The sequence below is a fragment of the Euleptes europaea genome, chromosome 12 (assembly GCF_029931775.1).
Source record: "Euleptes europaea isolate rEulEur1 chromosome 12, rEulEur1.hap1, whole genome shotgun sequence".
NCBI lineage: Eukaryota > Metazoa > Chordata > Lepidosauria > Squamata > Sphaerodactylidae > Euleptes > Euleptes europaea.
In genome coordinates this window covers 33,850,245-33,877,124 of record NC_079323.1, presented here as the reverse complement: position 1 = coordinate 33,877,124, position 26,880 = coordinate 33,850,245, and the positions used below count along the sequence as shown (strand labels likewise).

At 40.8% G+C, this 26,880-nt stretch overlaps 1 protein-coding gene across 1 annotated transcript in view; it reads left to right on the top strand.

The window, feature by feature from the left end:
- ABI3BP (ABI family member 3 binding protein) overlaps positions 1 to 26,880 on the top strand; it is a 166,421-nt gene that overhangs the window by 56,810 nt on the left and 82,731 nt on the right. Inside the window, exons 6-14 of the mRNA XM_056858638.1 lie at positions 5,670 to 5,737; positions 15,445 to 15,496; positions 17,466 to 17,537; positions 18,032 to 18,124; positions 18,473 to 18,550; positions 19,374 to 19,448; positions 21,371 to 21,445; positions 23,656 to 23,727; positions 24,001 to 24,072. Coding sequence (XP_056714616.1) covers positions 5,670 to 5,737; positions 15,445 to 15,496; positions 17,466 to 17,537; positions 18,032 to 18,124; positions 18,473 to 18,550; positions 19,374 to 19,448; positions 21,371 to 21,445; positions 23,656 to 23,727; positions 24,001 to 24,072 — 657 coding nt within the window. The remainder of the gene's footprint in view (positions 1 to 5,669; positions 5,738 to 15,444; positions 15,497 to 17,465; positions 17,538 to 18,031; positions 18,125 to 18,472; positions 18,551 to 19,373; positions 19,449 to 21,370; positions 21,446 to 23,655; positions 23,728 to 24,000; positions 24,073 to 26,880) is intronic.

Here is a 26,880-nt window from a genome sequence, read left to right as displayed (position 1 = left end):
TTATAGGGGTATCTATGTATCTAATCCTGACCCTGGCTAGTATTTGGATGGGAGACCTCCAAGGAATACCAGGATCGTGAGTGATGTGGAGGCAGGCAATGGCAAACCATCTCTGAACATCTCTTGCCTTGAAAACCCTACAGGGTCGCCCTAAGTTAGCTGTGACTTGACAGCAAAATTCAATGTAGGCAGGTACATTAGGAGGAGGGTGTTAATGGAAGACAGACAATTTCATACTACCAGGCCACTGCAGATGAGGAGGAGGAAGGTGACAACAAGACTACCAGTGGCTATAGTTGCTGCTACTCCCCCCTCAGCCATGTTTCATGCAGGCAGGGAAGAAGAGTGTTGACTCAGCCCCTCAGTGGGGGTATGAGGAAGGAGCAGGTGTGGCTTTTCCCCCTTGGGCGAAAATGATGCAGCCATGGCAGAAATCACCACGACTGCTCTCCCCCACCATGAAGCTCAGGCAAATGGAGGAGTAGGAGAAGACACTGCTGCCTTCAACCACCCCCTTCCATCAATGCAAGAAAGATTCCCCTCCACCCCCATAAATTCCTGGCAAAGGACTCTCCTGTGCTGGGATAGGAGGAGACAGAAAGTGAAGAGGGCGAGGATGACAGGGAAGAAGTGATGGGGGAGACAGAAAGCAAGGGGTATGAGTGATAGAAAGGGGTCGGGGAAAGGGGAGGAAGGAAAGACAGGGGGAATGATGGGATCCTCCTACCCACAAGTTCCTTTCAGGTCCCCACTTACAGTATTATAATACTGAAACACTTCACTAATTCAAAAAAATAAGATTTAAAATAGGCAAAACACCCAGAAGCCAACTTCTTTGCCATTACCAGTCTGCCCAAGTAAAATACAATAAGGGGTGTGAATTCAAACTGAAATTGTCCCCCAAAGTAGCTGTTTTGGATCAGCTCAAGTGTACCCCAGATAACTCAAAATGCTCCTAAAGTTTGAGGAGTAACAGAAATGTATCTCCTGGAATTGTGCAAGTGTTTTGGAATCTGGGAAAGGTGTAGGAGAGGGGAGGGAAAGAAAAGATGCCAGGCTGGGGGAAAGCTGTTAGTTGGCATCTCTCGTGGCCCTTTAAATTTTAAAAGGGAAAGGACTGAGCTGACCACAGTCTTACCATGCTGCCGTCATCCCTGTTACAGACTTTCCTCACCACCAACACTGGAGGCAGCAGGTACCACCCCCTTAGCTGGAAAATGGTGGGCAGGCTGGTGGGCTCATAGACTCCAATGAGGCCTAGCTGTAAAAGCAGTCATTTCCTCCCCCCACCATGAGGGGCTTTTAATTTAATTAATTAATTAATACAATTTGTGCCCTGCTCCATTTCCTGGCCAAGGCCGGGCTCAGAGCGGCTAACAATCGTTAAATAATCCAACACATAAAAATTCAGCAGACTGTACACCAAAATCAATTTTAAAAAATTATAAACAATTATAAACAATTAGCCATTAAAACCTAATCATACTAATTGACACCATTAATAGAACATTAGGCCACAGAGAGTCCAGGGGGAGCAATCAGGATTCCCACCATAATCAAGAAGATTTAATAGCAATATAATATGACGTATGCCAGAGATACATCTTTTCCTTTATAGCGCCACGACAGAAGGGGATAGAGACTTAACTTTAAAGAAGTGAAAACTGTGAATTTGGGGAACCTGGCATATACATTGCTATACTGTTATATTGATGTAATGCTGTTCAACTGTCAATTAAAAAAAACTGTGATGGCATGGGAGGAAATGACCACTGCAACAGCCAAGCTTCATAGGAAACCAGGATCTTGCCAGCTTTCTCACCATTTTCTGGTTGAGGGGGTAGGCTCTGTAGCCTCTGATGCCAGCAGCAAGGAGAATCCTCCAGCTGTGACAATATCATCGTGGTAATTCCAGGGATAGCTTCCTCTCTTTTCCTCTCTCTGTCCCCTCTCTGCTGCCTTTTGGGGGAAGGGGGGACAAAAATAATGGTCCTGAAAAAAACACCTGGGGAAAAAACCATGAACAGGTAACAGCATTTCCAAAAAATCAGGAAAGCAACCATGCCGTACCCAAAATCTGGATCCAAAATTATTACAAAGTTTTCTGAAGAGCCCACCCCTAAATACAACTTCAAATGACTGTTGAACATATTTTAAGATAAGCAAAGTTAGGTAGCAACTAAATTCAACAAGTGGAACTTGCCATCAAGAATATACCCCCAAAATTTTATCTTCTGTACCCCAAAATGTCTAATAAAAGTTATAATTTTTAAAAAAAGAATATACCCCAAAATCTTCTGCAAGATTAGGGCATGATTCAGACATAATGCCCAAACCAGAGGGTAGTCATGTTGGTCTGCAGTAGAATAGCTAGATTCAAGTCCAGTAGCACCTTAGAGACCAATAATATTTTCAGGGTATAAGCTTTGGAGAGTCAAAGCTCCCTTCATCAGATACTTATACTTGGAAAATGTTTTTGGTCTCTAAGGTGCTACTGTGAAAAGTAGTATTTTTTTTACGGGTGACAGGTTGGTTAAAACAAAATTACAAATTGCTGGAGTGTGAATCTTCACAAGCCCAGGGGTAACATGCAACTATCAGTCCCCTTAACTAACCCACCAGCCAGAGACCAAGGGTGAGTCTCTAGCACTCCCAGGTGTATGATCAAGAAGTCAGCCCTGCAAGGTAGGACTCTTGCAAGATGAGTTCCAAAAAAATCACTTTGGTAATTGTAGCCAATAGGGCTAATGTTCTGGATTCAGCTTGAAGTCCCAAAATCCAAGAACACCACAAAATATAATTAATACAATTTATTCAAGAAATGTGGAGAGATTAACAATATAAGAGCAGTGAACAGCAAGGATAATGTAATAAAAACTAAATATATAACCTAAACGCTTTTTAAAGTGTTTGGTTCTCTAAGTGCAGATGTTACCCTACCAGAGTGCAAACAGGGTTTCAAACTCTGAAGTACAAGCCAGGTGCTCTGGCCAGCAAGGCCACCTGCTCTAGAATCAAGGGGTGACCCAAAGTCAGATGTAATCCAGACAAAGGGCCCAAAACAGAATGAAAGATCTTCCTTTATGCCAAATGACGCACATTGGCATGATTTTAGCTGACTAATAAATAGGGCTGCCAGCTCTGGGTTTAGAAATACATAGAGATTTGAGGGTGGAGCCTAGGAGAGTGGAATTTAGGGAGGGGACTTGGTTGGGTATGATGCCATGCAGTCCACATTCTAAAGCAGCCATTTTCACAAGGAGAAGTGGAATACTTGTTTTAAATAAATAAATAATTGATGTATGCAATCTGCAGATCAGTTGTAATTCCAGGATATCTCCAGCCCCCACCTGACACTTGGCAACCCTGCCAATCAAATATGTGGCTAAGCAGGTGGCCCTAACCGATTAATAGGGTTGCCAGCTCTGGGTTGGGAATTACCTGGAGATTTTGGGGGTGGAGCTTGAGGAGGGTGGGGTTTGGGGAAGGGAAGGACTTCAATGCCATAGCGTCCAATTTTCTCCAGGGCAACTGATCTCTATCAGCTGGAGATCAGTTGTAATAGTGGGAGATCTCCAGCCACCACCTAGTGGTTGGCAACCCTACCGATTAAGTATATTGCTAATGGGTTCTAACCAATCAGGTGTTTTGCCATTATTCTTTAATGATATTGTTCAGATGGCCAATTTGGCCCTGAACAATGTTGTGTTTTGCCGTCATGAGACTATGTACTCTGCAGCTGTACAAGGCCTAGTTAAGCAAGGTACCTTCTCCAACTCGTGAGTCCTTGCACTAACAAAATAGAATGTATAGGCAAAACTCTCTCCCCGAGTTCTCAGCCTTGAAATCTCTAGGCCCAGTGATTTCATTGGCATCTGTGTCAACTCCCTTCTTTCCTTATCTTACTCTCTGAAACTTGTCAGCATGACCTTGAGTTCTCAGAGAGAGAAGCTGATATGATTTTTGTAGTTCTCAAGCCTGAACCAATGTTTCTGAAAAGACAAGAAGCTGGTAAGTAAACCAGTATCTTGACAGCTACTGGACTCGAATCTAGTGTGATCTCTGTCACTTCTTTGATTTTTCAGATGCAGCAAAAGAAAGGGGGTGGGTGGAAGGATAGCAGCCATGAACAGAACAGGGTTAGAAAGTACACCATTACTGCCAACTCGCATGCTGTTTGCTGCTGTGGCAAGGGTATGTTTTTCTGCTCTATGCAGATACAGGATTCTAAATCAAAGGTTAGTCCTGGTTTGTAGGGTAGAATTCACAAGGAGAGAAGGGAAGGGGAAAGTCTAAGGATCTCCCTGGATTCATTTCCTTAGCAACAAATCATAGTTTGTTGTTGCATCTAAACGATGACCATGCAGGATCAGCATCAATAAAAATGTCATTTCCCCATGGAAAACAAGAACAAAGTGTCTATCAGATATAATCATTTCACCTCCATTGCAATTTAATTTTAAAATCTCTACTTACTAAACTTATATCAAAAATAAAATGTATGCACTACTCAATAAAACACATTGGCAATTGTGGTTGTTTGCAGCATTTGCAATTATTTGTATCTCCAAAATGCTTCCACTTAAAACATAAAAAGCTTTGATCATATCCATCGACTGGTACAGTTCCTCACACCCAAAGGCCCTCTTTTTGGTACTAGTCCGCAACCACAGCATCTGGGCTGCTTGGCACTGCCCCCTTTTGAAAAGTGGAAGACTCCCTCTTCCCCCTCATTCACCTAAGTGAGTATAGCTCTTAGGGGAATATTTATCTGACCACTTACTTAATAAATCTTGGCTCCTATGATTACTTTGTTTTATTTATGGCACACAAAGTTTTTTTTTTTCACTCTCAATTATAAGAAGTGAAATATTTGGCATATGTTATGGAAAATGCTCGTGCCTGTTGTGGAATGTTTCCCAATCATGGAATAAAAAAGGAAATCCCTATGCATGTGGAGTTCTGGAATGTAGCTTATTTTATGTAATAAATGTTTAACCCAGGCTTTGGATAGATTACAATACCTTGCATAAAGTCAGAGTAAAATGGATTTGTGACAACAACTAAACTAAAACAGATCTGTGGTATTCTCCTATGTGTATCTCATTAAGTTCCAGTTCAGAGAATTTTCAGCAGTTCATTCTACACTGAATTGGTGACCACTGCAGAGAGCTCTTTCTTTTTGGTGGCTCCCATGTACAGTTGCCAACCTTCAAGTTGGGCCTAGAGATTTCCCAGAATTACAGCTAAAAAGAGGAAAATAGACTGGAATATCACCCCCTAAGCCCACACAGAAGGAGGGAGGGAAAAAGCTATGCAACAACTACCCGCCCTTTGAGATAGCCTTCTCCAGGGGCTAGTCTCCAAGGTTGGACTCCTGTGTTAGGCTACAGGGATCTCTTGATCCCTTCCAGAGACCCTCCTCCTTAAGTCCTCCTGGGCCCACTCTCTTGTTGAATTTATTAGATTTTTTACACATAAAACTTAGAAAGAATTACAGAGTTCACAGATAAGAAAAGTAATAGGAAAATGAATTCAAGCAATTTGATAACTCACAGCAATAGATACTGAGACAGAGTTTGAAGAGACCCATTAAATTTGAAAATTATTGTTTTCCCTTTGTTAAAGAAAATATAATGATTTTGTCATTGTATTCATTTTTTTGGCAGATAAAATAAAAGAAAATGGAAATGGGTATCTCCAGAATAACTACAAATTGCCCAAGATCCAAACACAGGTATGCAACTGAGCTAGTTTCTATTGCCTAGTATGGCTTGTGTGTGTGTATAGTCCCTTCAAGTCGCAGCCGATTTATGACAACTCCTTTTGGGGTTTTCATGGCATACTACTAATACATGAAATGTGCTAGATCTGGTGGTACTTTTCCATTTTACAAAACCTAGTAAAATTAGGTAACATGTGCACACATTGTACTGTAAGCCCTGTCAAAGAAATGTACTATTCATTCCTCAGAATAAAAAGGTATCCTTCATGATAATTCCATAGACAATTGAATTGTCCTACCTGCTTTTCAAATGAAAAATGTCAAACATATACCACATAAGTGGCAGATTAAAATATAGGTCAGAAAGTCATATTTTGGGAGACTAACATCTCAGTTCATACTTATTTGTTTTTGAATATTTGATATACTGTTTTCCTTAAAGTGATAATTTTGTGTAGTGTAAAATCTGCATTTTAATATTGATTGGTAGAGCTTGAGAGAAATCTTTTAAAAGTAGGTATCAAACTCTACGTTGCTTTACTTCCCTGTGAAACATTTCAGCCTTTTCAGCTCTGTTTTAATTGCTTTAATGAAGTGTGTTTTGTGGGGATTGGTTTTAAATGCTTTTAAAATGTGATTTTATTACATATGTTTTAATTTGTCAGCTGCCATGATTGCCCTTGTGAAGGCAGAAATGTGGGATATGAACTCTGTAAATAAATAATAAAATAAAATTGGACAACAAGGAGTAATGACTCCTTGAGCTGCTGGCAGCCGGGGACGGGGGGGAGGAGACACTGCTGTGGCACCTCCTTAGCCGTTCCATGGCCACCAGCAGCTCGAAAAAAGCCTTTGAAAGGCTTTTTATTTTTTAAAATGGGGCTTTTCACCCCATTGAGAAAAGCAAGGCTGCACCTGCTAAAAAGCAAGCTCAGCCTCGCTCTTCTGGCCGCTGGTGTACCCAGGGCAAAAGGGGACAGGAGGCTGCCTAACGGCAGCTCCTCCCCCTGGCCCGGCCCAGGAATGCCTCCCAGGATGCTCGAACTCCCCCTGGAATGCCGGCGTGGGCCTTTACACCAGTGGGACACCGGCAGTGTCCTGGGGGGGCACCCAGAGACCGGCTGCTGCCACTGCTGCTCAACAATGGGGGGAGATGGGATTCCCCCTCAGTTTTCGTGGCCTCCCCTTGTGATTATTCTGTTCATCATTGAACTGCTTGATCATAGAAGTACTAGGCTTGTGATGAAGACACAGGATTCCAAATGTATGTTGGTGGACAGTTCAGGATTTACTGTGGATCCTGGTGTTCCTGTAGTTAGATATTGATGGATAACAGTGCACTCCTAAGAACATTTTCCTGGGAAAAAACCTCTCTGAGTAGACTTAGGATTGCACTGTAAAAAGGTAAAGGTCCCCTGTGCAAGCACCGGGTCATTCCTGACTCATGGGGTGACGTCACATCCTGATGTTTCCAAGGAAGACTTTGTTTGCGGGGGTGGTTTGCCAGTGCCTTCCCCAGTCATCTTCCCTTTACCCCCAGCAAGCTGGGTACTCATTTGACCGACCTCGGAAGGATGGAAGGCTGAGTCAACCTTGAGCCGGCTACCTGAAACCAACTTCCGTCGGGATCGAACTCAGGTCGTGAGCATAGCTTTTGACTGCAGTACTGCAGCTTAACACTCTGCGCCACTGGGCTCCTGATTGCACTGTAAATCACTTTTAAATCAAAATGTGAATTCTGATTGTGGTTTTAAGTTAACTGAAATAGTTAACTAATGGCTTTCTTTGGTGTGGGGATGACTGTGGGAGGTCATGCTTTCCACCTTGGTTTCTTTTCTTTTTTCCCCCCAGGCCTTTTATGCATGGTTGTTTCCCTCGCCATCACCCCTCCAATGATTTTTGGATCTTTGTTTTGATTTTGCATAGGCTGACCATATTTCCTTGAGACAAAAACAGGACATTGGGATGGCAAAAATGGGACAGGGGTTATGTAATATTAGTGTAACCCGATCGGAACACTATTTCTAAGAAAGTTTACCCAGCCATGCCTGCATGCAGCATAAGAAATGTCAGAACTGAAGGAAACAAACATTGGAAGTGTAATGAGGTGCAAAACAGGACAAAATTGACATTTTAATTAAAAAGATGGGACGTCCGGGAAATATGATAAAAACGGGACTGTCCCTTTCAAAACGGTACACATGGTCAGCCTAATTATGCATGCCATTTCTGACCGTCAGAGGTCCCCTTGCTCTCCCCCTTCATTTTCTCGTGTTTTACCCATGTTTTCAGGGACCTTTTTCATCTCGAATTTGAAAATGTGGGCAAAATGCGGTGAAACGCAGGGGGAGAGCGAACTGACCTCTGATGGTAAGAAATGGCATGCATAATCAAAACAAAGACCTGAAGTCATCAGAGGGGTGGCAGCGAGGGAAATAGCCATGCAGAAAAGGACCCAGTGATATATCATTATACTCAGTAAAAATGCTAATCTTGAATCCCCAAGTATTGTAAACAGACAAAATTTGGAAGTCAGACCTTTGCTTAATAAATACTTTCTTTGGAGCTATTTCCAAGAAAAGGTTAATTGGGAAACAGGCATGAACAAACATAATTAGTGTAACGGGCAAAATGGTCCTATCATAATAATGTATAGCTCAACAAAACCAATTTTTAATTTCTAGCTAGTAAATCAATCCTTGAGGTATATCTTGACAAAGCAAAAGACAATGGATGGACAACCATTATAACCTTTCCCTAGGCCAATTGGGTCAAATTTTATAACATGGAAAAATGCCCACAAATACATCTGGAGGATATTTGAACAGCCAGCAACCATCCATCTCTGATGAAACACAGGCACATTCTCTTTCCCTTGGTGTGGGATGGTTTTGTATAAAGGTTTGTGAAGCTACAGTTGCTTAATAACTTGTCAAATTGTGGCTCCAGCTATATGAAGCATCTCTAACCTCTGGTTCTATACTGTGGAAATTAGTATGCAATAAGAACACTAAAGGCTACTGAGGCATCTTTAATATTAAAAAATACGTTGTGCCATCAGCTTTCAGGTCTTTGCTTCACTCAATGAAAGCTCTGTAACACTTGCTTCATAGTGTAGCTGATAACTGCATCAACATAGCCTTTTCATGAAGCATGTTTGTAACCAGCAACCATCCAGAGATGTTAATGTGAAATCACCCAAATAAATGGGAGGGCAGCTTTGAACAGGGATAATGCTAGAGCCAGTGTAGCGTAGTGGTTAATAGTAGAGGACTCTTATCTGGAGAACCGGGTTTGATTCCCCACTCCTCAACATGAGCGGTGGACTCTAATCTAGTGAACCAGGTTTGTTTCCCAACTCTTCTACATGAAGCCTGCTAGGTGACTTTGGGCCTGTCACAGTTCTCTCAGAACTCTCTCAGCCCCCCCCCCCCACCTCACAAGGTGTCTGTTGTGGGAAGGGAAGATGATTGTAGGCTGCTTTGAGACTCCTTAAAAGAAGCGGGGTATAAAAATCACTCTTCTTCTAGATGCAGTAACCACTAAACTAGCACCTAAACTACAAAGGGATTCCTCTTATATCATATGGGCTCCCAATTATTTTTGCTCCATTATGGGTTAGGGAAATGTTAGGGTCGTGAATCATCCCTTTTATTACAACCAGAAGCTGAAGTATTGCAAACTGCAGTGAGAGATTCAGGTAATTTATAATATACTAGTGATTAAGGCTTGCTTGCATTCCACAATCATGGGTAGATAACACATTTCTGAGTCCTATTCCTCCCTCCAATCCATGTCTGATATATGTGTATGAAGTGGTCACAGTGCTTCGGCCGCCCAGCACTGCATATTGTGTGCACCTTTAAATATCCACTGTTCTTACTATGCTAGCAATCAGCATTGAAGTTATCATGGAATCATCTTTAGTATTTGGGGATTAAGTGCAAGTCTCTGGTTTTGAGGTAGAGATGAACAATTTCCGATTCTTGTCACAGTGGAAATGACCCTTTTTTTAAAGAAAGAGAGCAAATTTGTGTTCCTATTGTTCCAAAAGCACAGTTGTCTTATTTAATGATGAATCTAAATATTTTATGCAATTAATAATTTAAAGAAACATATAATTGTTATTAAACCACGTGTAATGTAACCCAATTATTCTACATACAAATTCTGCTTTTTCTTACCCTTGCAAGCATAGGGCTTTAAGAAAGCAGCAAGAAAAAAATCTTGTCAGCATCATGGACTGTTTCTTTTTTTCTCTCCAATAAGCCAGAAACCGGGATTAGGGTGGAGAAAAAAACTGTCAAAAACTATCCCACTTCCAGTTGCATCTGATGCAACAGTTTTATAATGTCAAGCTGCAAGGTGGAGTCGTGACCAAGAGGGCAGAAGGTTTTAGTTTCTGACATTTGTTAATCTCCAGAAGAAAACAAGTTTTTTCCCCAAAGATCTGTCCAGTCTTGTGAAGTCCAGCATTATAGAAAGAGATTTGATGCATTTAAAATGGCTTTATGTTAATTTGCATGTTATTTGGGCACTCTTCACAGAATTTGAAAAAAAGGAAAGAGCCAAAAACTATGGCTCTTACAAGTCTTTTATGTATTTGCAAAAACCAGAGGAAATGTACAGCATAGCATGTTAGGTATATCAGGCAGGAAACCAGGAGTCAGCCCACCTCCTTTTTGGCACTAATCTTAATTTGGAGCGCTGTCACATGTCTTACAGCGGAGTGTCTCCAATAGTATTAAAGTGTTTGGTTTCTCATATTTGTTCTCTGGAAAAAGGAGTTCTAACAATCCTTAACAATCAGTAAGTGTATTGTCAGTATAAATTACAATACTGTATAACGTATCCTGTCTCTTAAATCATGTTTATTTTATTTCAGTGTCTTATGAGCATCAATCAGATCAGAATTTGCACCATAAATTGTAGGTCGTTTCAGTTATACAAGTTAACATGTTGTTTGGGGCTGAGTGAGGTAGTTTTTAGAATTAAGGCATTGAGGGCAGACCCCATGCACCTTATCTGGGATTGTCAAGTAGGACTGTAGATTATGTCAGAAACAGGTCCTTTGGGAGGAAATTAGATAAGTAAAGTAAAAAAGGGAAACAGCCTGCAGCCCTTTTGAACAAAGAACCATGAAATATAAATTTAACTACAACTGTTTCTCCCAGAAGGTGGGGGGAATCCACAAATGTTTTTTTTAAAAAAGCTAGGCCGCAGCAGAAATAGTTTGCTTCAACTATGCATTTATATTTTTTCTAGTGGAAATTTTTTGGGGTTGGAGCCAACAGAGGCACTTTCCAAGACAGATCATTCCTGCCTCCCTGTTCCGCACAGGAACCTTTTCATCTCACATTTGCACCAATGAACTTTCCACTGGCAGAAGATCCATCAGCTCCCTTTTCTGGCTTTAGAGCCCCCTCATGCCATTCCTCTGGGTCCCCTATCCCCCAGTGAAGAGCCAGCATGGTGTAGTGGTTAATTGTGGCAGACTCTGATCTGGAGAACCGGGTGCGATTCCCCACTCACATGAACACATGAAGTTGCCTTTTACCGAATCAGACCCTTGGCCCATCAAAGTCAGTATTGTCTACTTAGACCGGCAGCGGCTCTCCAGGGTCTCAGGTAAAGGTCTTTCACATCACCTACTTGCCTCGTCCCTTTAAGTGGAGATGCTGGGTGTTGAACCTGGGATCTTCTGCATGCCAAGCAGATGCTCTACCACTGAGCCACATCCCCTCCTCCACATGAAGCCTGCTGGGTGAGCTTGGGCCAGTCACAGTTCTCTCAGAACTCTCTCAGCCCACACGGAAAAAGGCAAGGGCAAACTACCTTAGAACGTCTCTTGCCTTGAAAACCCTACAGGGTTGCCATAAGTCAGGTGTGACTTGATGGCACACGCACATTCCCCAATAGCAGTATTTCAAAGAGATCTGTGGGCTGCAGTGGGAGGGAAGGAATGTTCCATTCAGCTAATGGAAAATTTAGTCTTGATCTAACCCAATGTACGCTCATATGCATGCCCAGATGTCACAAGAAGCAAACCACTGTACTTTGGGCACCATTTTGAGTTGCCATAGCAACTGCATGACTACTGTGGCATGACTACTGTGGCAATGATGTGGCAGTGACCAAGTAGAGGTGGCAGAGGCAGCAATGATGAGGAGAAGAAGGAAGGCAGAAAGGAGGGAAGACCTGGGCCTGTTGTGAGGAATTGGAGCTGGCCACAAAGGGAAGGGAGCTGGAATTGGTTTCCCTTCCCCTGATTCATCATGTATCTCTACTCATGTTTGTTTATAATTTACACTACCACTAGTTGTTGTTTTAATGCTGTTTAAGGCCCATATCTGTTCATTGTTTGCTATTATTTTTGTGACATTTTACTTATTACTGTTTTATTTGAATAGTGAGCTGGCTTGAGAACCATTTGAAAGTGGGATAAAATCTTTTAAAGTAACTAATAAATTAATTTGAAAATATATTTTCCCACACCTCTGCAAATGTCCTGAACTATTTGCCAGCATGCTTGAAAGACATTTTGATGAAAAGATGGGAAAGTAATAGGTTGGGCTAGGGGAAACTACATGATATTTGCTTGGAAAGGAACCCTCATACTCCCTCTCCCAAGGAATTATATTGGAGAATGGGAATAGATTAGTGGGAATGACATAGGAATGACAGCAGCAGAGTCATTTCACCAACCTCCATCTTCATATCGGACTTATTTGCAAGCCTAGTAAAGTCCAAGATAACCTTAATTCCTTTATGTCTGTGTAGTATAGTGGTTAGAGGGTCAGACTAGGATCTGGAAGATTTGGGTTTGAATCTTCACTCTGCTATGAAAACTTGCTAGGTGACTTCTCAGCCTAATCTACCTCACATGGTTGCTGTGAGGACAAACGGAGGAGGGGAGAATGATATTCTAAACTGCTTTGGGAACCCATTGGGGGGGAAAGTGAGGTTTAAATGAATAAATAGTTTCAAATAATTTAATCTGGTGGATTATGGCAATTGCTTGACCCAACGATAATAGTCACCAGATTTGTTCAAAACTACATTGTTTTCTATTATCATCTAGTCTCACATGTGCAGTAATTTGCTGTCAAATAGACATGATTGCCATTTCAGGTCATGTCCTGATTTCATTATGTTTAAAAAGTGTTGAGAAAGTGTACCTTTCTGTGAAGGCAGTTTAATATTTCCTTATTGAATGATCCAGATTTTAAAATGCAAATCCAAAATCATGGAAAGGATTTTTCCCCAGCTAAATAAGGTGGGAAAGTAATAAAATTAAAGCAGACAAAACTTTGTTAACCCGCTTTGCTTCTCACTCCACCCCAGAAAATTACAGGCATATACCACAGGCAGAGTATGACTCAAATAAGCTTTATTCCACTGGAGCTAGAGTTGCACTGATGTGTATAATGCTAATGGGACCAGAAGGGATGTCCAAGAGAATTTTAGCAAATATAATGAAGCAGATTAAGACTAAAAATATATATTTATGTTATTAGAGATGAAAGGAATAATTATATAAAACACCACAATAAATTAACATACAATTGAGGGAATTCTATTTTAAATTGCATAAAATGGATTCTAACCCCACTGTCAAGAAACAGTAAAACATTCTCTAGGGCATTAACTTGCCAAAGTTAAATGAAGACCAGGCAATATTTTTGGCAAGCTCCCTGGAAGAGACAGAAATACAGACAGTTACCAAGAGCATGAACAATAACAAGAAAGAAAAAAAAACTCCAGGACTGGGGGGATTTCCAGTTGAATGGAAAAGGCAAATTCAGAGTAATTAATACCCAAATTGAATGCTCTTTACACAGAAATCGTGCAGAAAGGATTACACCCACGCTAATGCCCTGATTTTTATAATACGTAAGCCAGGAAAAGATTCAACTCTTGCACTAGTTATCATCTTAATACTTTCATAAACACAGATGCTAAAATATTTACAGCCATTACTGCCAATAGAGTACAGCAGGTAATTGCATCTCTAATATATCCAAGTCAGCTAGGTTTCATAACAGGAAGGAAAGGAGCAGACAATCTTAGACTGCTTATGTACTTGCTAGCATTGAATGCAGGATACCCTTAACCAGCAGTAATTCTATCATTCAATGTGGGGTGGGGGTGGGGGAGATCAAATTCTATAGGTTTTTGCTGACAGTGTTTCAATCATATGGATTTTGATTACAAAGAGCTATTATGCAGACCAGACCATAAAGATGGGGAAAGAAGAATATAAGCTTTAATTATATACAAACGATGTATTATTTTATGTAGATGACTCCTCACGTCCTAGCATAAATCTCATGACTGATTGAAAAATTTGGAGTCTTGTCAGGTTATACAATTAACTGGACGAACAGTAGACTTAAAAGAGTTTAGCATGATTTAGACTTGCAGTAAAAGTGAAAGGTATTACCCTGAGGGGGAAATTATGTAAAGTCCATTTTTCAAATCTGAGTTTGCTGTCATTTGGATTGTTGTATTATTTAGATTGATATACATGGTAAAGAAAAGGTTGTAGAAGGCAGCACAGTGTCAGAAGTACTCTTGTTATGTGCTGTTGGCATTTCACGCCATCAGGAAAGAGCCACCATTTTCCTTTTTTCTAAAGGTAAAGTGGAACCCAGTATAGTGTGTCTTGTAGTAGACAAGTTTAGATACTAGAAATGTTGCCTGATTTCAAACATTATCTAAGAGTCTGGGCTTTCTCAGCAAATAAAGATAATGACAACCACCCCTTTGTAACAGAAACAGAGTAAAATAATAAGCAGGTGCAGTGAATGGATGCCACAAGGATGCATATTTTTGGATCTAGGGAGGCTGAAGTCTGTGTTTCAACTTCATATAGGTTGGAAAGCTTTCCAGTTGTTACATTAGTCTTTTGTGAGTTTAAGTTGACTGTTCATACTGAGTTCCTTACTGTGGATAAGCATAGGATAAGAAACAAAACTGCAGGTCTTGGGGCAGAACCAGGGTTAAAGTTGGTGCATGATCAGGATCAAAAATCTCTGTAGCGCTACCTCATAGACCACAGAATAGGAAGTGGGAGAGAGACAACTTTATTAATATATTACAAGTCCCAAAGATAGAAACAATCATCCATCAGCATTTTCTGGGATCTCCTTGCCAAGAATGTACAGCTCTCACAAACAAAATCTCAGCAGCACACTTAGGCTGGAGACAGCCCTAGAACAAGTCCAAGATTTTGGTGCTTCCCAATGTCCCTGAAATTTCAGAACAATGATGCAGTCTTCTGCCTTGTCTAAAATGGGAAATTTGGCTACAAATTCCACCACAAATGTTTGTTTCTTGAGCAAAGGCTGAAGAAATGTATTATGGCCATCCAGAATATGTGGACAACGTGCAGTGACAATCTTAACAGCAATAGCTCAAAGTTCTCGTGCTAGACTTTTGGCAGCCAGGATGGGCATGTATGTAAAGTAAAATGTTTATTTTATCACAAACAAAAGAGATTAAATACTTGACTTTGCTTTAGCTAGCAAAAAATGAAGAAGTAGAATTACTCTTGTATGTGCTACTATGTTTTGTCTATTCTTGGGGAAAGTTAGCTTCAAAAAAAGAACTTGTTAGTGTCTTATCAAGAGATTTATGAATGTATTGTCTGAACAAGAAAAAAAACTTCGTGTAATGGCAAATATTCTTATTCTTATAGATTTTCTTTCTTTCTTCAGCTTATATCGGTAGATTCAAAAACACGAATTCCAGTTACAATAATCAAAGAAGGTAATGTGTATGACTTCTTATGTTTGGGGTATGTGGTCGGGCAATGAAGGCTTCAGTGCATCTTTAAAACCTACATTGTTTGGGGGACAAAGGAATATGCCTGTTTTAGCAAATCTCACTTTGCTGATCAGATTCAATTGTCTTACTGAATTCTGCTCAGATAGGAGACCAGAATTTTCCTAAAGAAGTCTCACTACAGGGCTTCTCACCTTGCAAAAGAGAAAAGAATTCATCTTACTTTTCCATTGGTTTGGCTTCCAGTCCATATTCGGTAGACAGAAAATAGTCTTATCTCCTCTCCTTTGGCTGCACCAAAGGAAAAAGCTTGTGGAGGCATATAAAATAATGCTGTTCTGCATGTAGCATTCATGCAATTTCAAATGCATCATCATAAAACCACTGCATAATCAAAGCAATCACCACACACCTGGTTTCTGTTGCCTTGGTGCTGGGTTTTTCCACAGAACTTGGTAATCTTTTTGTTCGATGGCACTGTTTTTAAGGTTTCTGAGAACTTTTGATGATTAACTATGCTTGACAAGCAAATAAGCAAACTATGTTTGCTTTCTCCCAGTAGGGAGACTGCTTTCCACTTGAACAAAAAAGTGATCTTTTGAGAAGAGTGGTACAGCATTTCTTATGGCTGCCCCCAGACCAAGAATCCAGTCTTGTGTACCCCCACCAGTATTTCAGGGGCCTGGCGATCTCTTGTGGAAAACCTAAGGTTGTATAGGGTAGGTTCCAATTTATTTGGAAGAGTCTGGTCATATGATTCATATATTCATTCTTTACGTTGGGTCTCATCCATCTGGCTCTACTTTCAAAGATATGTCCTGTGCTCATTTCTTATAAATGAAATGTGTTGGTGTTCAAACACTTGTCCATCCCATTAATTCCAGACATGGTTTACCCGCTTTATCCAGCAACTCTATTCCTGATCTCTTTGGCTTTTTAAAATTCACTCTGTCCTCCTCTTGCTGCTGGCCAAGAAGCATTGCTACACCATCCTCCAATCCCCCAACCGAACAATCTTTTGCATCTCTACTTTTGATTCTCTAATAAGGTCTTCCACCTTCTTCCTTTCTGCACAGAATCTTGCCTTCACATTCAATGAAAAGTTCAACTTCACTAGCTCTGTTAGTCATTTATTCTTTCTGTCAACACCAGTATGTCTTGATGAGATGGCCACACATTTGCATTCGTTTATCTTGTCTGCATGCCCTCTGACACTTTTCCATGCCATCTCTACCACCATTACTTTATCAATGTAACTCTCTTTGCTGATGCCTTCCTCACTGTGTTTAAACACAGCACTATTTCCTCCATTCTCAGAAAACGTTTAGTTGGCTCACTCTGCCCCCTCAGCTACCATTAAGACTTCCTTTTCCCTATTTTCTCCAGCTCCTGCAACATGCGAATTACTTCTGCTGCCTTAACTATTTCTCTCTTGGCTCCTCATTTGACTCCCTACAGGTGGGCTTCTGCCTTCTACACTCCATGGAACTGCCTTCACCAAAAACACCTATGATCTCCTTGCTGCCAGATCTACACGTCTCTGACCTCTACTGAAATTTAGATAGTAAAGTGGCTTACAATCGCAGGACAGGGACTTATATTTTTGCCTATTTAATTCTATAAAGTCCATGTACATGGTTGGTATGAGAATAGTATTACTACTAATAAATCTCAGTGGTACATAAAGAGCAAGAGTCCAGTAGCACCTTAAAGACTTAACAAAATTTTTGGGAGAGTATGAGCTTTCGTGAGTCACAGCTCACTTCTTCGTGATCTATCTCGGTGGTACATATGTTGTCATAGCTTCTGACAGTGTGTGACAAAACTTGTAATCTAACTGTAATAGGAAAACGTACGTTAAGCAGTCTTGCAAGAGACAACAATTTCAAACATAGTTGCTCTCAGACATGGGTAAATCAAGTTTATAAAAGTTCTATTTTTATTGTTTTCACAGTAATTCAAAATATCACGCATCGGACACAGGCTAAAACCACAGAGAAGTCTCCTTTAGCAGGACCAATACTAGGTGACTGAGATGTTCATTATTCCTGATAAGCCCTGTGATATTTTCTCTTTTCTTTGAACATGATGAGCTGCTTTGCGTCTTATTTTCTAGAATTGGAAGAGAAAAGTAGAAAGGTTCTATTTTAGAGGTAAAAATGATAACAAATGTTAAAACCAATTGTAACTCCAAAAATTGTAACTACATTTTAAAAATGGGGAGGGGGGAGATCTCCAGCTAGTAGGTAAAAATGGTTTTTCACAGAAGGGAGATGGAAATGTCTAGTAGCAGAGGAGCTATGGAGGAGTCCAGTGTTTTGAACAAACTATCTGTAAATCATGCTGTAATGTAAGAGGGAAAATGCCATGCTTACTGGAAATTATAATTGTGACCTCCTACAACTTACTTCCACCATCCCTACCTCCACCCTGCTTTGTATCACTCTTTAGTTACAGCTTTTAAACAAAAACAAATGCACACACACTATGACTGAATGGTTCATTTACTTTTATGTGTAGTGCACCTTATTGTTCCAGATTTCAATCAAGCTAAACAGAAACAACCAGCTCCTTTCTCAGAGGATATGTCTGAAAGACCAAAGAAAATATTGGGTAAGCAGAAACAAAGCTAGTGGGATTCTAGGTGGGAAATGGTCATCAGGCCTGCCCACTGTCTGACTCACTAAGGTAAACATAACCAGCCCACCATCTTTTATGACCTGTCAGATGCCTGACAATGATCCTGTTCTTCAGTGTCAGGTAGGCAACAAATGTAGTAAGCCACCATATATGGCTTGTTGGGTTACAACTTGTGCAAGATTGATTCAGATGTTAGCAATGATCCAAATGTTGGCTTTTCTTTGTTGCATGACTTGCTATAGTGAATAAGTATTATTTATGTTCCACTTTATAATACAATGCTTATATGTTCATTAAATCCCATGTTTTGTTTTTTTACAGCTGAGAATGAGACTCATGAATGGCCTGCAGAATCCAAGACATCAGAAATACAAGAAATTTCCCCACAATCCCAACCTGGTGATTATTATTTTTTCTGTTTTGATGGAACAGAATTTTGTTTATTTTCTACAGACAGTTCATTCCAGTAACTTCAAATGAATTGGACTGAATTGGTTTGATATGGTAATTAAATAAGTATGACTCATGTCTGACCAGAGACATCAGGACTGACTGTTGTTAGCTGCATGCTTGCTACATTCAAGGAGAAATTATTTTGAAAGATAGCGTGAAATATCCTATTTTATAGAGCCATATGGAGTATCATTTAATAATAATGCAATCCTAAGAACATGTTAATGTCAGGCCTTTGCTTTTTAGCTGGAGTAAGGCTCTTGACATGAGTTAGGCCAGGTTCTGGCTGCACGTCAAGTCCTTGGTTCTCATGCCTATGAATGTCTGTGTACAGTTTCTCTCATCCTGTTTTCTGCAGCTGGGGTTTAGTCTGTCTTTCTGGGAATCGCTTATCTCGGGTTTGCTTAGCCATGTTTACCTTCACAGCCTGTAGTGCTTTTAATCGTGTAATCTGCCTATGTTTCGCCATTACCAGCCTCACCTGCCTATTGGCAGTCAGTCCTTTAATCTGTCTTTTTGCTCCTAATAAAGTATTACTGCTTCAGAGCTACCTGCCTGGATGAGTTTGCTTATGGGATGCTAGGGACAGACGCCTGATCCTGACAGTTCCTGAGTATAAGCCTCACTGAGTATACTTGATTCTGAATAGGTCTGATAAAATTACACTGTTCATAATTCCTCTTCTAAAACTAGTTTTGTTCTGCTCTGTGCTTTGACCTAATTTACACTAAAAATTTATATGCTAACTACTACTTTTTTCACTTTGCAGCTACAACTGAACTAGACTGGGAAAGCAGTAAACCTACAGTTTCTAGTTTCTCAGAAGAATCCAAGAGTTTTCCAGGTAAATCACATTCCTTTCCTGCTTTAAGCTTTCAAGGTAGTTCTGTTGTCTTGAACAACAAAGTACATGTGTTAGTTTCTAAACCAATGGAACACCATTGTTGATTGTATTTTTTTCAGGATATTTGGCTACTGTGGGAAGAGCGTTTTCTAACTGAGAAGCAGATATGGCCCAACACTAACACTTGCTGCTCCATAAAAATAAGGACACAGGGGTCCCCAACCTTTTTCAACCTGCGGCACCTTTTGAATTCTGACACGGCATCGTGAGCGCAGAAGGCAGACCCAGCCACAAAGTGACTGCCACAACTTAACTTCAGTAACACAGTGTAGATCCTTGTGTTATGGTGACAGTTGCTACCAGAGCAACGTTTAAAAAATTACACAGCCAATCAGAAGCGTTCCTGGGCAAAAGCCCTACGTGGCCCCACCCATTTCCTAAAATCATTTGGCAGGCATCAGAAAAGTTGTCAGAGGTGTTATGGTGCTCACAGACACCACTTTGGGGACCCCTGGGATAGCAACTGCATGTTAGCAAAATACCAGCTTAGATCCAATCCGCTTTTCTGCTGATGAAAAATTAAGAGCTGTCCTATCACCCCATGTTTATTCCAATCTTTTCCCTTTTATATAATGAAGTCCTTCATGTTGAATTGGGTTGTGGCACTTCACTATCCACACCCTTCCCTGCACCTGTATCAGGATGTTCAGCTGCGAGGCGAACTTATATTCTTTGAATAGACAAATCTTCACAGGACAGCTTATCCTTTATCTAGTGAGCATGGTGTAGTGGTTAAGAGTGGTGGTTTGGAGCGGTGGTCTCTAACCTGGTGAACTGGGTTTGATTCCCCACTCCTCCACATTAGCGGCACACGCTAATCTAGTGAACCGGGTTGGCTTCCCCACTCCTACACATGAAGCCAGCTGGGTGACCTTGGGCTAGTCTCAGCTCTCTTAGAGTTCTCTCAGCCTCACAGGGTGTCTGCTGTGGGGAGGGGAAGGGAAGGTGATTGTAAACCGGTTTGATTTTTCCTTAAGTGGGAGAGAAAGTCGGCATATAAAAACCTACTCTTCTTCTACCCCTGCAGTTTATTTTAATGTTTATATTGTTCAGTAGACACATGGAGGCTGAAACAAGATCACAAGGAGGGGCTGTGGCTCAGTGGTACAGCATCTGCTTGGCATGCAGAAGGTCCCAGGTAAAATCCCCAGCATCTCCAGTTAAAAGGACTAGGCAGTAGGTGATGTGAAAGACCTCTGCCTGAGACCCAGGAGAGCTGCTACCAGTCTGAGTAGACAATACTGACTTTGATGGACTAAGGGTCTGATTCAGTATAAAGCAGTTTCATGTGTTCATGAGTGTTCAATTGGTCAGCATTACAAAGTATCAAGGAGAGCTGGGTTTGAAGTGAACACATTTGCAATTTGAAATCATGGAGAATAGTTCTGAATACCACAGTAGATAAACCTTAACTGAGTGATTGATGTTGAATGAAAAAGCTGACTGGATCGAACCTTTCATTCAGCATGACCAGTGTGGGACACCAGAGTGACAAGATCATAATGGATGTATTTTAAGTACTATGCTAGTCGAACGTAGGCCCAAAGTGCTAACAACTCCAGCATAAATATTCTTGAAAGGTAGTTGCTAAAACTACCTTTCTTTGCCTTCTCAGCAATTATTAAATCTAAAGATTTGGGGGGGGGGGAAATCAATTGCTTGGAGAGACATAGGGTATCTATCTGTATTTTTAATGAAAATGCTTCCATTTGTTTCAGCAAAATGTGTCACTGTTGAATTAATGAGGTTAGAAGAAAAAATAGTTCCTTTATGAATTTGTCTTCTTCACTTGAAGTGTACACAATGTCCCCATCATGTAATGAATGTCTGAAGAACAGATGTCAACTCTTCTCTTTTTTTAGCACATACTGAAAGTGAACTGGAATCTTCAAAACCTAGAATAAGCCCTATGGCTGAATTACCATTTGACCCATTAGGTAAATACTTTGTTTACGGTACTCACCTTGCTGACAGGACTACCAAAGACTTCATTATAGGTGTGGGTAAATTCATGCATGTTGTCAAAAAACACCTGTTTTTTTAATATTTCTGATGGCATGACTGTCGTAGATCTACACATTGATAAGAAAGTCTTCCCTATCAAGCCTAGGACTATATGAACATAAATTTGTGGATCCTTTTCACATAAGCTTTATCACTGCAACTTCTACAAGATCTATAAGGTAGCTTTCTCCTTGATACACAAAGAGCCTTCTCAGGAAATCAGTCAAGTGGTCAAGAACCTATTTTGACTGAGTTAAGAAATGCAAGCAGTAGCTGACAGATTTAAATCCCATGGATAAATAATTGCAGAGATGACCACTGTAATCTATTTTAGTATATGTTTCTATCAGGTGTTAAAATAGTGAAGTGTGATCCTCAGTATGAATAGAATCAGAAAAATACATGAATTTAAAATCAAGCCTATGCTACTTTAGCTTGCTGACAGTGAGAAAGACCATTCATTCCGAAATGGTAAACTGCCCTTAAGCCTGAATTGGCAAAAAAAAAAAAAAGTGAAAACACTGGATAACTAATTTTGACATTCCTTGTTTCCATGTACAAATTAGTGTTTAATATTAAACAAAGAATCCTGCATGGTTTTACTTGCAAGTAGAGGTGTGAATTCGGATATGCCATTGTTTGCCCCCCTCCCTTAGGAATGGGCTGTTAAGCTTGCACCATTTATATATGGACTATTTCACAAATAGCAAAAATATGTTTTGTTTTATTTATATTGTTTTAATAGCAAATACATTTTAATATTCTAAAATCCTTATATTTTTTAAGTAAAATGAGAGGATTTTGTGCAGCTGAAAACCCAGCAGGTTAAAATTGTTTAACTAGAAATAGAAAACAATCAACAGTATTTGTCTTAATTTAATAATACTGAACTCTTTTGGATTGCAGAAACTTTTTATTAAAAATTGCACTGAAAACAAAATGGATGTTAACAGTTTTTAGGAATTCACTTATAGCTTAGGGTTGCCAGTCCCCTGTTGGGGGAAGAGATCCTCCACTCCAGCTTTCATTTTCTACCACCACTCTGAGCAGCAGCAGGAGAAAAGTAAAAAAATGGCCATCGGGCATATAGGATGATGTCACTTCCAAAGAAAACCCAAAAGTGACATCAAACCTCTCTAGACATTGCCAGAAACTCTATGATAAAAACAGAGTTTCCAGCTATTCCTAGAGCAGTGTGACATCACTTACAGGATTTTCCCAAATGTGACATAATGCTGTCAATGATGGCTGCGCCTGATGTTCGCACTTCCTCATCTCCGGATTATAGCTTCCTTCCATCTTCCGGCTAAATGCAGCATGCAGTAGTAGCTGTGCAATCAAAAGAGGATGAGGTGTATAGTTCCCATCTAGGCAAAGGGCAAAACAGTTACCTTTCTCTGCTAAACCACTGAAGACAGAAGATTAAGGTTGAAATTCTGTGCACACATCCCTGGGAGTAAATCCTGCTGAACCTAGTAGCACTTGGTCCTTAGTAAACATACATAATATTGCACTGTATATTTTGGGTCCAATCCGTCTAGGATGGAAGCTGCTAGTACAGTCTCAGTACATTTCTACTGGTGCCAAGGCTCTAGCAAATGCTAAAATATTCTGGGATCCAACCATCGTGTTTTAGCCTTTAAAAAGCATCATGCTCTATGCAAAAGCAAGTTGTACTTGCATCTGAGTTAGACCTGAAAAGTCCTGTATTCTTTGGCCAGTGCCATGTGTTCTCTGCCACCCTCCTTGCATTGCTATTCAGTAGAATCCAGGTACCTTCCTCCTGAATGTTGACTGAGAGGGGCCAGCCAAAAAGCTTTTATATTCAGTAGAATCCAGGTACCTTCCTCCTGAATGTTGACTGAGGGGGGACAGCCACAAAAGCTTACTTGCCCCACAGTCTGGTCAAGTGAGGGCACATAAGTCCACCATCACTGGAATAAAGAGGCGGATGAGACTTTCTTTCTTTCTTTCTTTCTTTCTTTCTTTCTTTCTTTCTTTCTTTCTTTCTTTCTTTCTTTCTTTCTTTCTTTCTTTCTTTCTTTCTTTCTTTCTTTCCAATTAAGTATGTTGCAAAGAATATTTTGTTCAGGATTTGGGGCATTCACTGTTACATGTTTTTGTTCTTTTCTCCAACTTTTAGCTCCTCATGTGTTTCCAGAATTTCCTAAAATAAAAATACCTCCCACACTCCAAACGCCCAGGGAAACATTAGGTAATGGCAATTGTGTGTGTCGTTTAATTTGATTTTTACTTAACACGTTTTTTTAAAAAGGTCAAAGTATGCTCGCAAGCACACAATAGATACATAGTGTAATATCTGTTTTAGTTCTAATTCTTTCCCATTTTATATTTCTTTCCGTTTTGTGCAAAATGATGTCCCAGAAGGCTCAGTCACTCTACCATATGTGCCTTAAAAATGCACTTCTTGTGTGATAAATTCTGTACCAATTTTTCTCTAAATACTTGGCAATTTCTTTTACTGTAGCTTCACATGAAACGCAGCCAGTTCCTTCACAACCACAAACGACTTCTCCAAAAACCACACAGACAAAGCTGGGTAATTATTGTTTTTCCTTCAGCTGCATGCTTCAGGACAGATATTATGTGAATAACATAGTGTGGTGCTCTGGCCCAAAGAGTACTTTTTGCAACTATAACCCTAACAGCCCATTCCTGACAGAAGCAGCAGCCGGGGATGGCGGGGCCGAGGCACTGTCACAGTGCCTCCAATGAGGTTTCGCGGCCCCTGCAAGGCTAAAAAAAGGGGATTTAAAAAATAAAAATTCGAAAAAGGGGGGAGCCCCACTGAAAACAGTGATGCTGCACCAACAATAAGGTGGCATGGCACCATAATTGCTCCAGGGGGCATTCCTGGGCCAAAAGGGGTTTGGAGGCTGCCTAAAGGCAGCTCCGCACCACCACCACCCCGAACATCCCAGGAACACCTCCCAGGATGTCGGTATAGGGACTCGCACAAGAAGTCACGGTGAGAGGCTGCACCGACATCTAAGGGCCATGCTGCTGCCGTGGACCAATGGGGCTGGTGCAAGTGGCACTGTGCCAGCATCCGTGTCAGTGTGCACAGCACAAGTGGCACGGACGCCGGTGTAGGGGTCGCATCGCCTCCTAAGATGATTCACCCCCCATCCTCAGGAATGGGCCGGGAGGTACCCAACTATACATATGTTTATACAAATATTATATATACACATAATGCGGACAGCTCACTTAAGTTTTGACTCCTGTCCTCAAAACCACTTTCATGTGACAGTCATACAGGTAGGGTTCCCATCACTGCCTCCACAATGGCTAGGAGATTTTGGGTTGGTGCCTGGGGAGGTTGGAGTTTGGGGAGGATATGATATCACTTTCAGGTGATGCCGTAGGCTGCCTTGCCTAGATTCTATGGTCTACCACAGCTACTAGAGGGAAATTCCTAGAGTGTCACTATGTGGAAGCCATTTTTTTCTCCACTCCTCAATTCTTCAGGGGTGGGAAATTAGGGTGAGGGCAGGCAATTGTAAGGCCTACATATAGGCTTATCATTAGTGGATGTGTGGCAGCACAGTCTCTTCACATTATGGGTAATCCATACTCATCTCTATCTGGTCTGGACAGTCATGATCAGAATACAGGCAGATTCTAGGCAGTGCATAGGAACTTAATTGACATCAAATACTATTCAGAATGAAGAGCCAGGCCAGCATCAACAGTTATATGGAACCAGCGGAAGGGAGCATTATGATCTCATGGAGTTGCTTCCACACTAGCTGTTTAGTCTAGAAGAGACATCATGCATTTGTACAGATTTGCAGAGAATCCAGGTGATGCCATTCCATTCCACCATTTTCTGTATTGTTTTTCTATCTTGGGTGGTGGGGTGGGATCTGATTTACATTTATTTTTTTCAGCTTGTCTTTATGCATGGTAGTTATTATGTGGCCCTGACCTGGATGGCCCAGGCTAGCCTGATCTCGTCAGATCTCAGAAGCTAAGCAGGGTCAGCCCTGGTTAGTATTGGGATGGGAGACCACCAAGGAATACCAGGGTTGCTGTGCAGAGGAAGGCATTGGCAAACCACCTCAGTTAGTCTCTTGTCATGAAAACCCCCAAAAAGGGGTTGCCATAAGTCAGCTGCAACTTGACGGCACTTTACACATACACACAGTTATTACATTGGTGCTCCTGCCAATGCTCTTTAATGTATGAGATCTTTGAATGGGATGATCTGAAACTTTGGAGTTGCTGCCATCAGTTTGCAGATGGCACCCAGCTATCTATCTCTCTATCTAATTCTTTGGCTTCTGCTGTCTTTACTCTGAATCAATGTTTGTATACCATAGTCAAGAGGATGATGGTGAACAAGCTGAAACTGAAACCAGATAAGGTGGAGGTAATGTTGGTCAGGAAAGCTGATGCCTTGGAGGGAATGAATCCTCATTCTGGTAGGAGTTAGATTAACCCTACTGGATCCAATGAAGATACTTTGGGACACTGTCATGCTCTTTGAGATACAGGTTGATGTAGTCACTAAGAGAGTCTTCTATCAGTTAAATTTGCTTTATTGGACTGTTGTTCTATGAACTGACTGAATTTGTTAGTATTGCTTGTCACTCTATTTTATTGTTAGATTTTAAAATTGGTTTTGTAAGCCACTTTGAAAGTGGTAAGAAGTAGCCTGTTTTTAAAAAATGTAATTAATTGATTAATTAAAGCCTGGAGAATGAGCTAAATAAGCATCCATTCAGGAATGCTGTGGCCATGTGAATTAACAGGAAGTAATTAGCCAAGCACAAAGAAGCAAGTTATACACTATCGTGTTGTGAAACAATTCAAGGAAGTACCACAGGTTAAAGAGACAGTTCTTGGGAGGAACAGGACCTTGGCAGAATAGGGTGTGTTTATTTTTCTTCCAAGTAAACATAATAGAAGGATCTTGTCTGTGGAGGAGATAGTTATGGGGATTTTAACACTGTAGTAGTTGCTGGGTGGAGCCACCAATGATTCTTGCAACTAATTGCAGGGCATAAAGGATAATACTGGGAAAGTAACCAAGGTTTGGGCTGAAGGCTGTGGTACACATGGCAGCAATCAGTAGGAGCACTGCCTCTTCCTGAACGCTGTCCTTGTGGAATGACACCAGCAGTAACACACCACCAGGATTCTATTATTACTATCAAAAGGGTCCACCCGAGGAGACCTTTAGAAGAAAATGAAAGTAACAAATGCATACATGTTAGTACTACAGTTAGAGATAGGGTAGTTACTAATGGAATACAGGACAGACTATGAAAACAGAATACTTGGGGGGGCCTACGAAGGACTTTGGTGGGAAGATTAGGAACAAACTAAACAAAATGTTTTT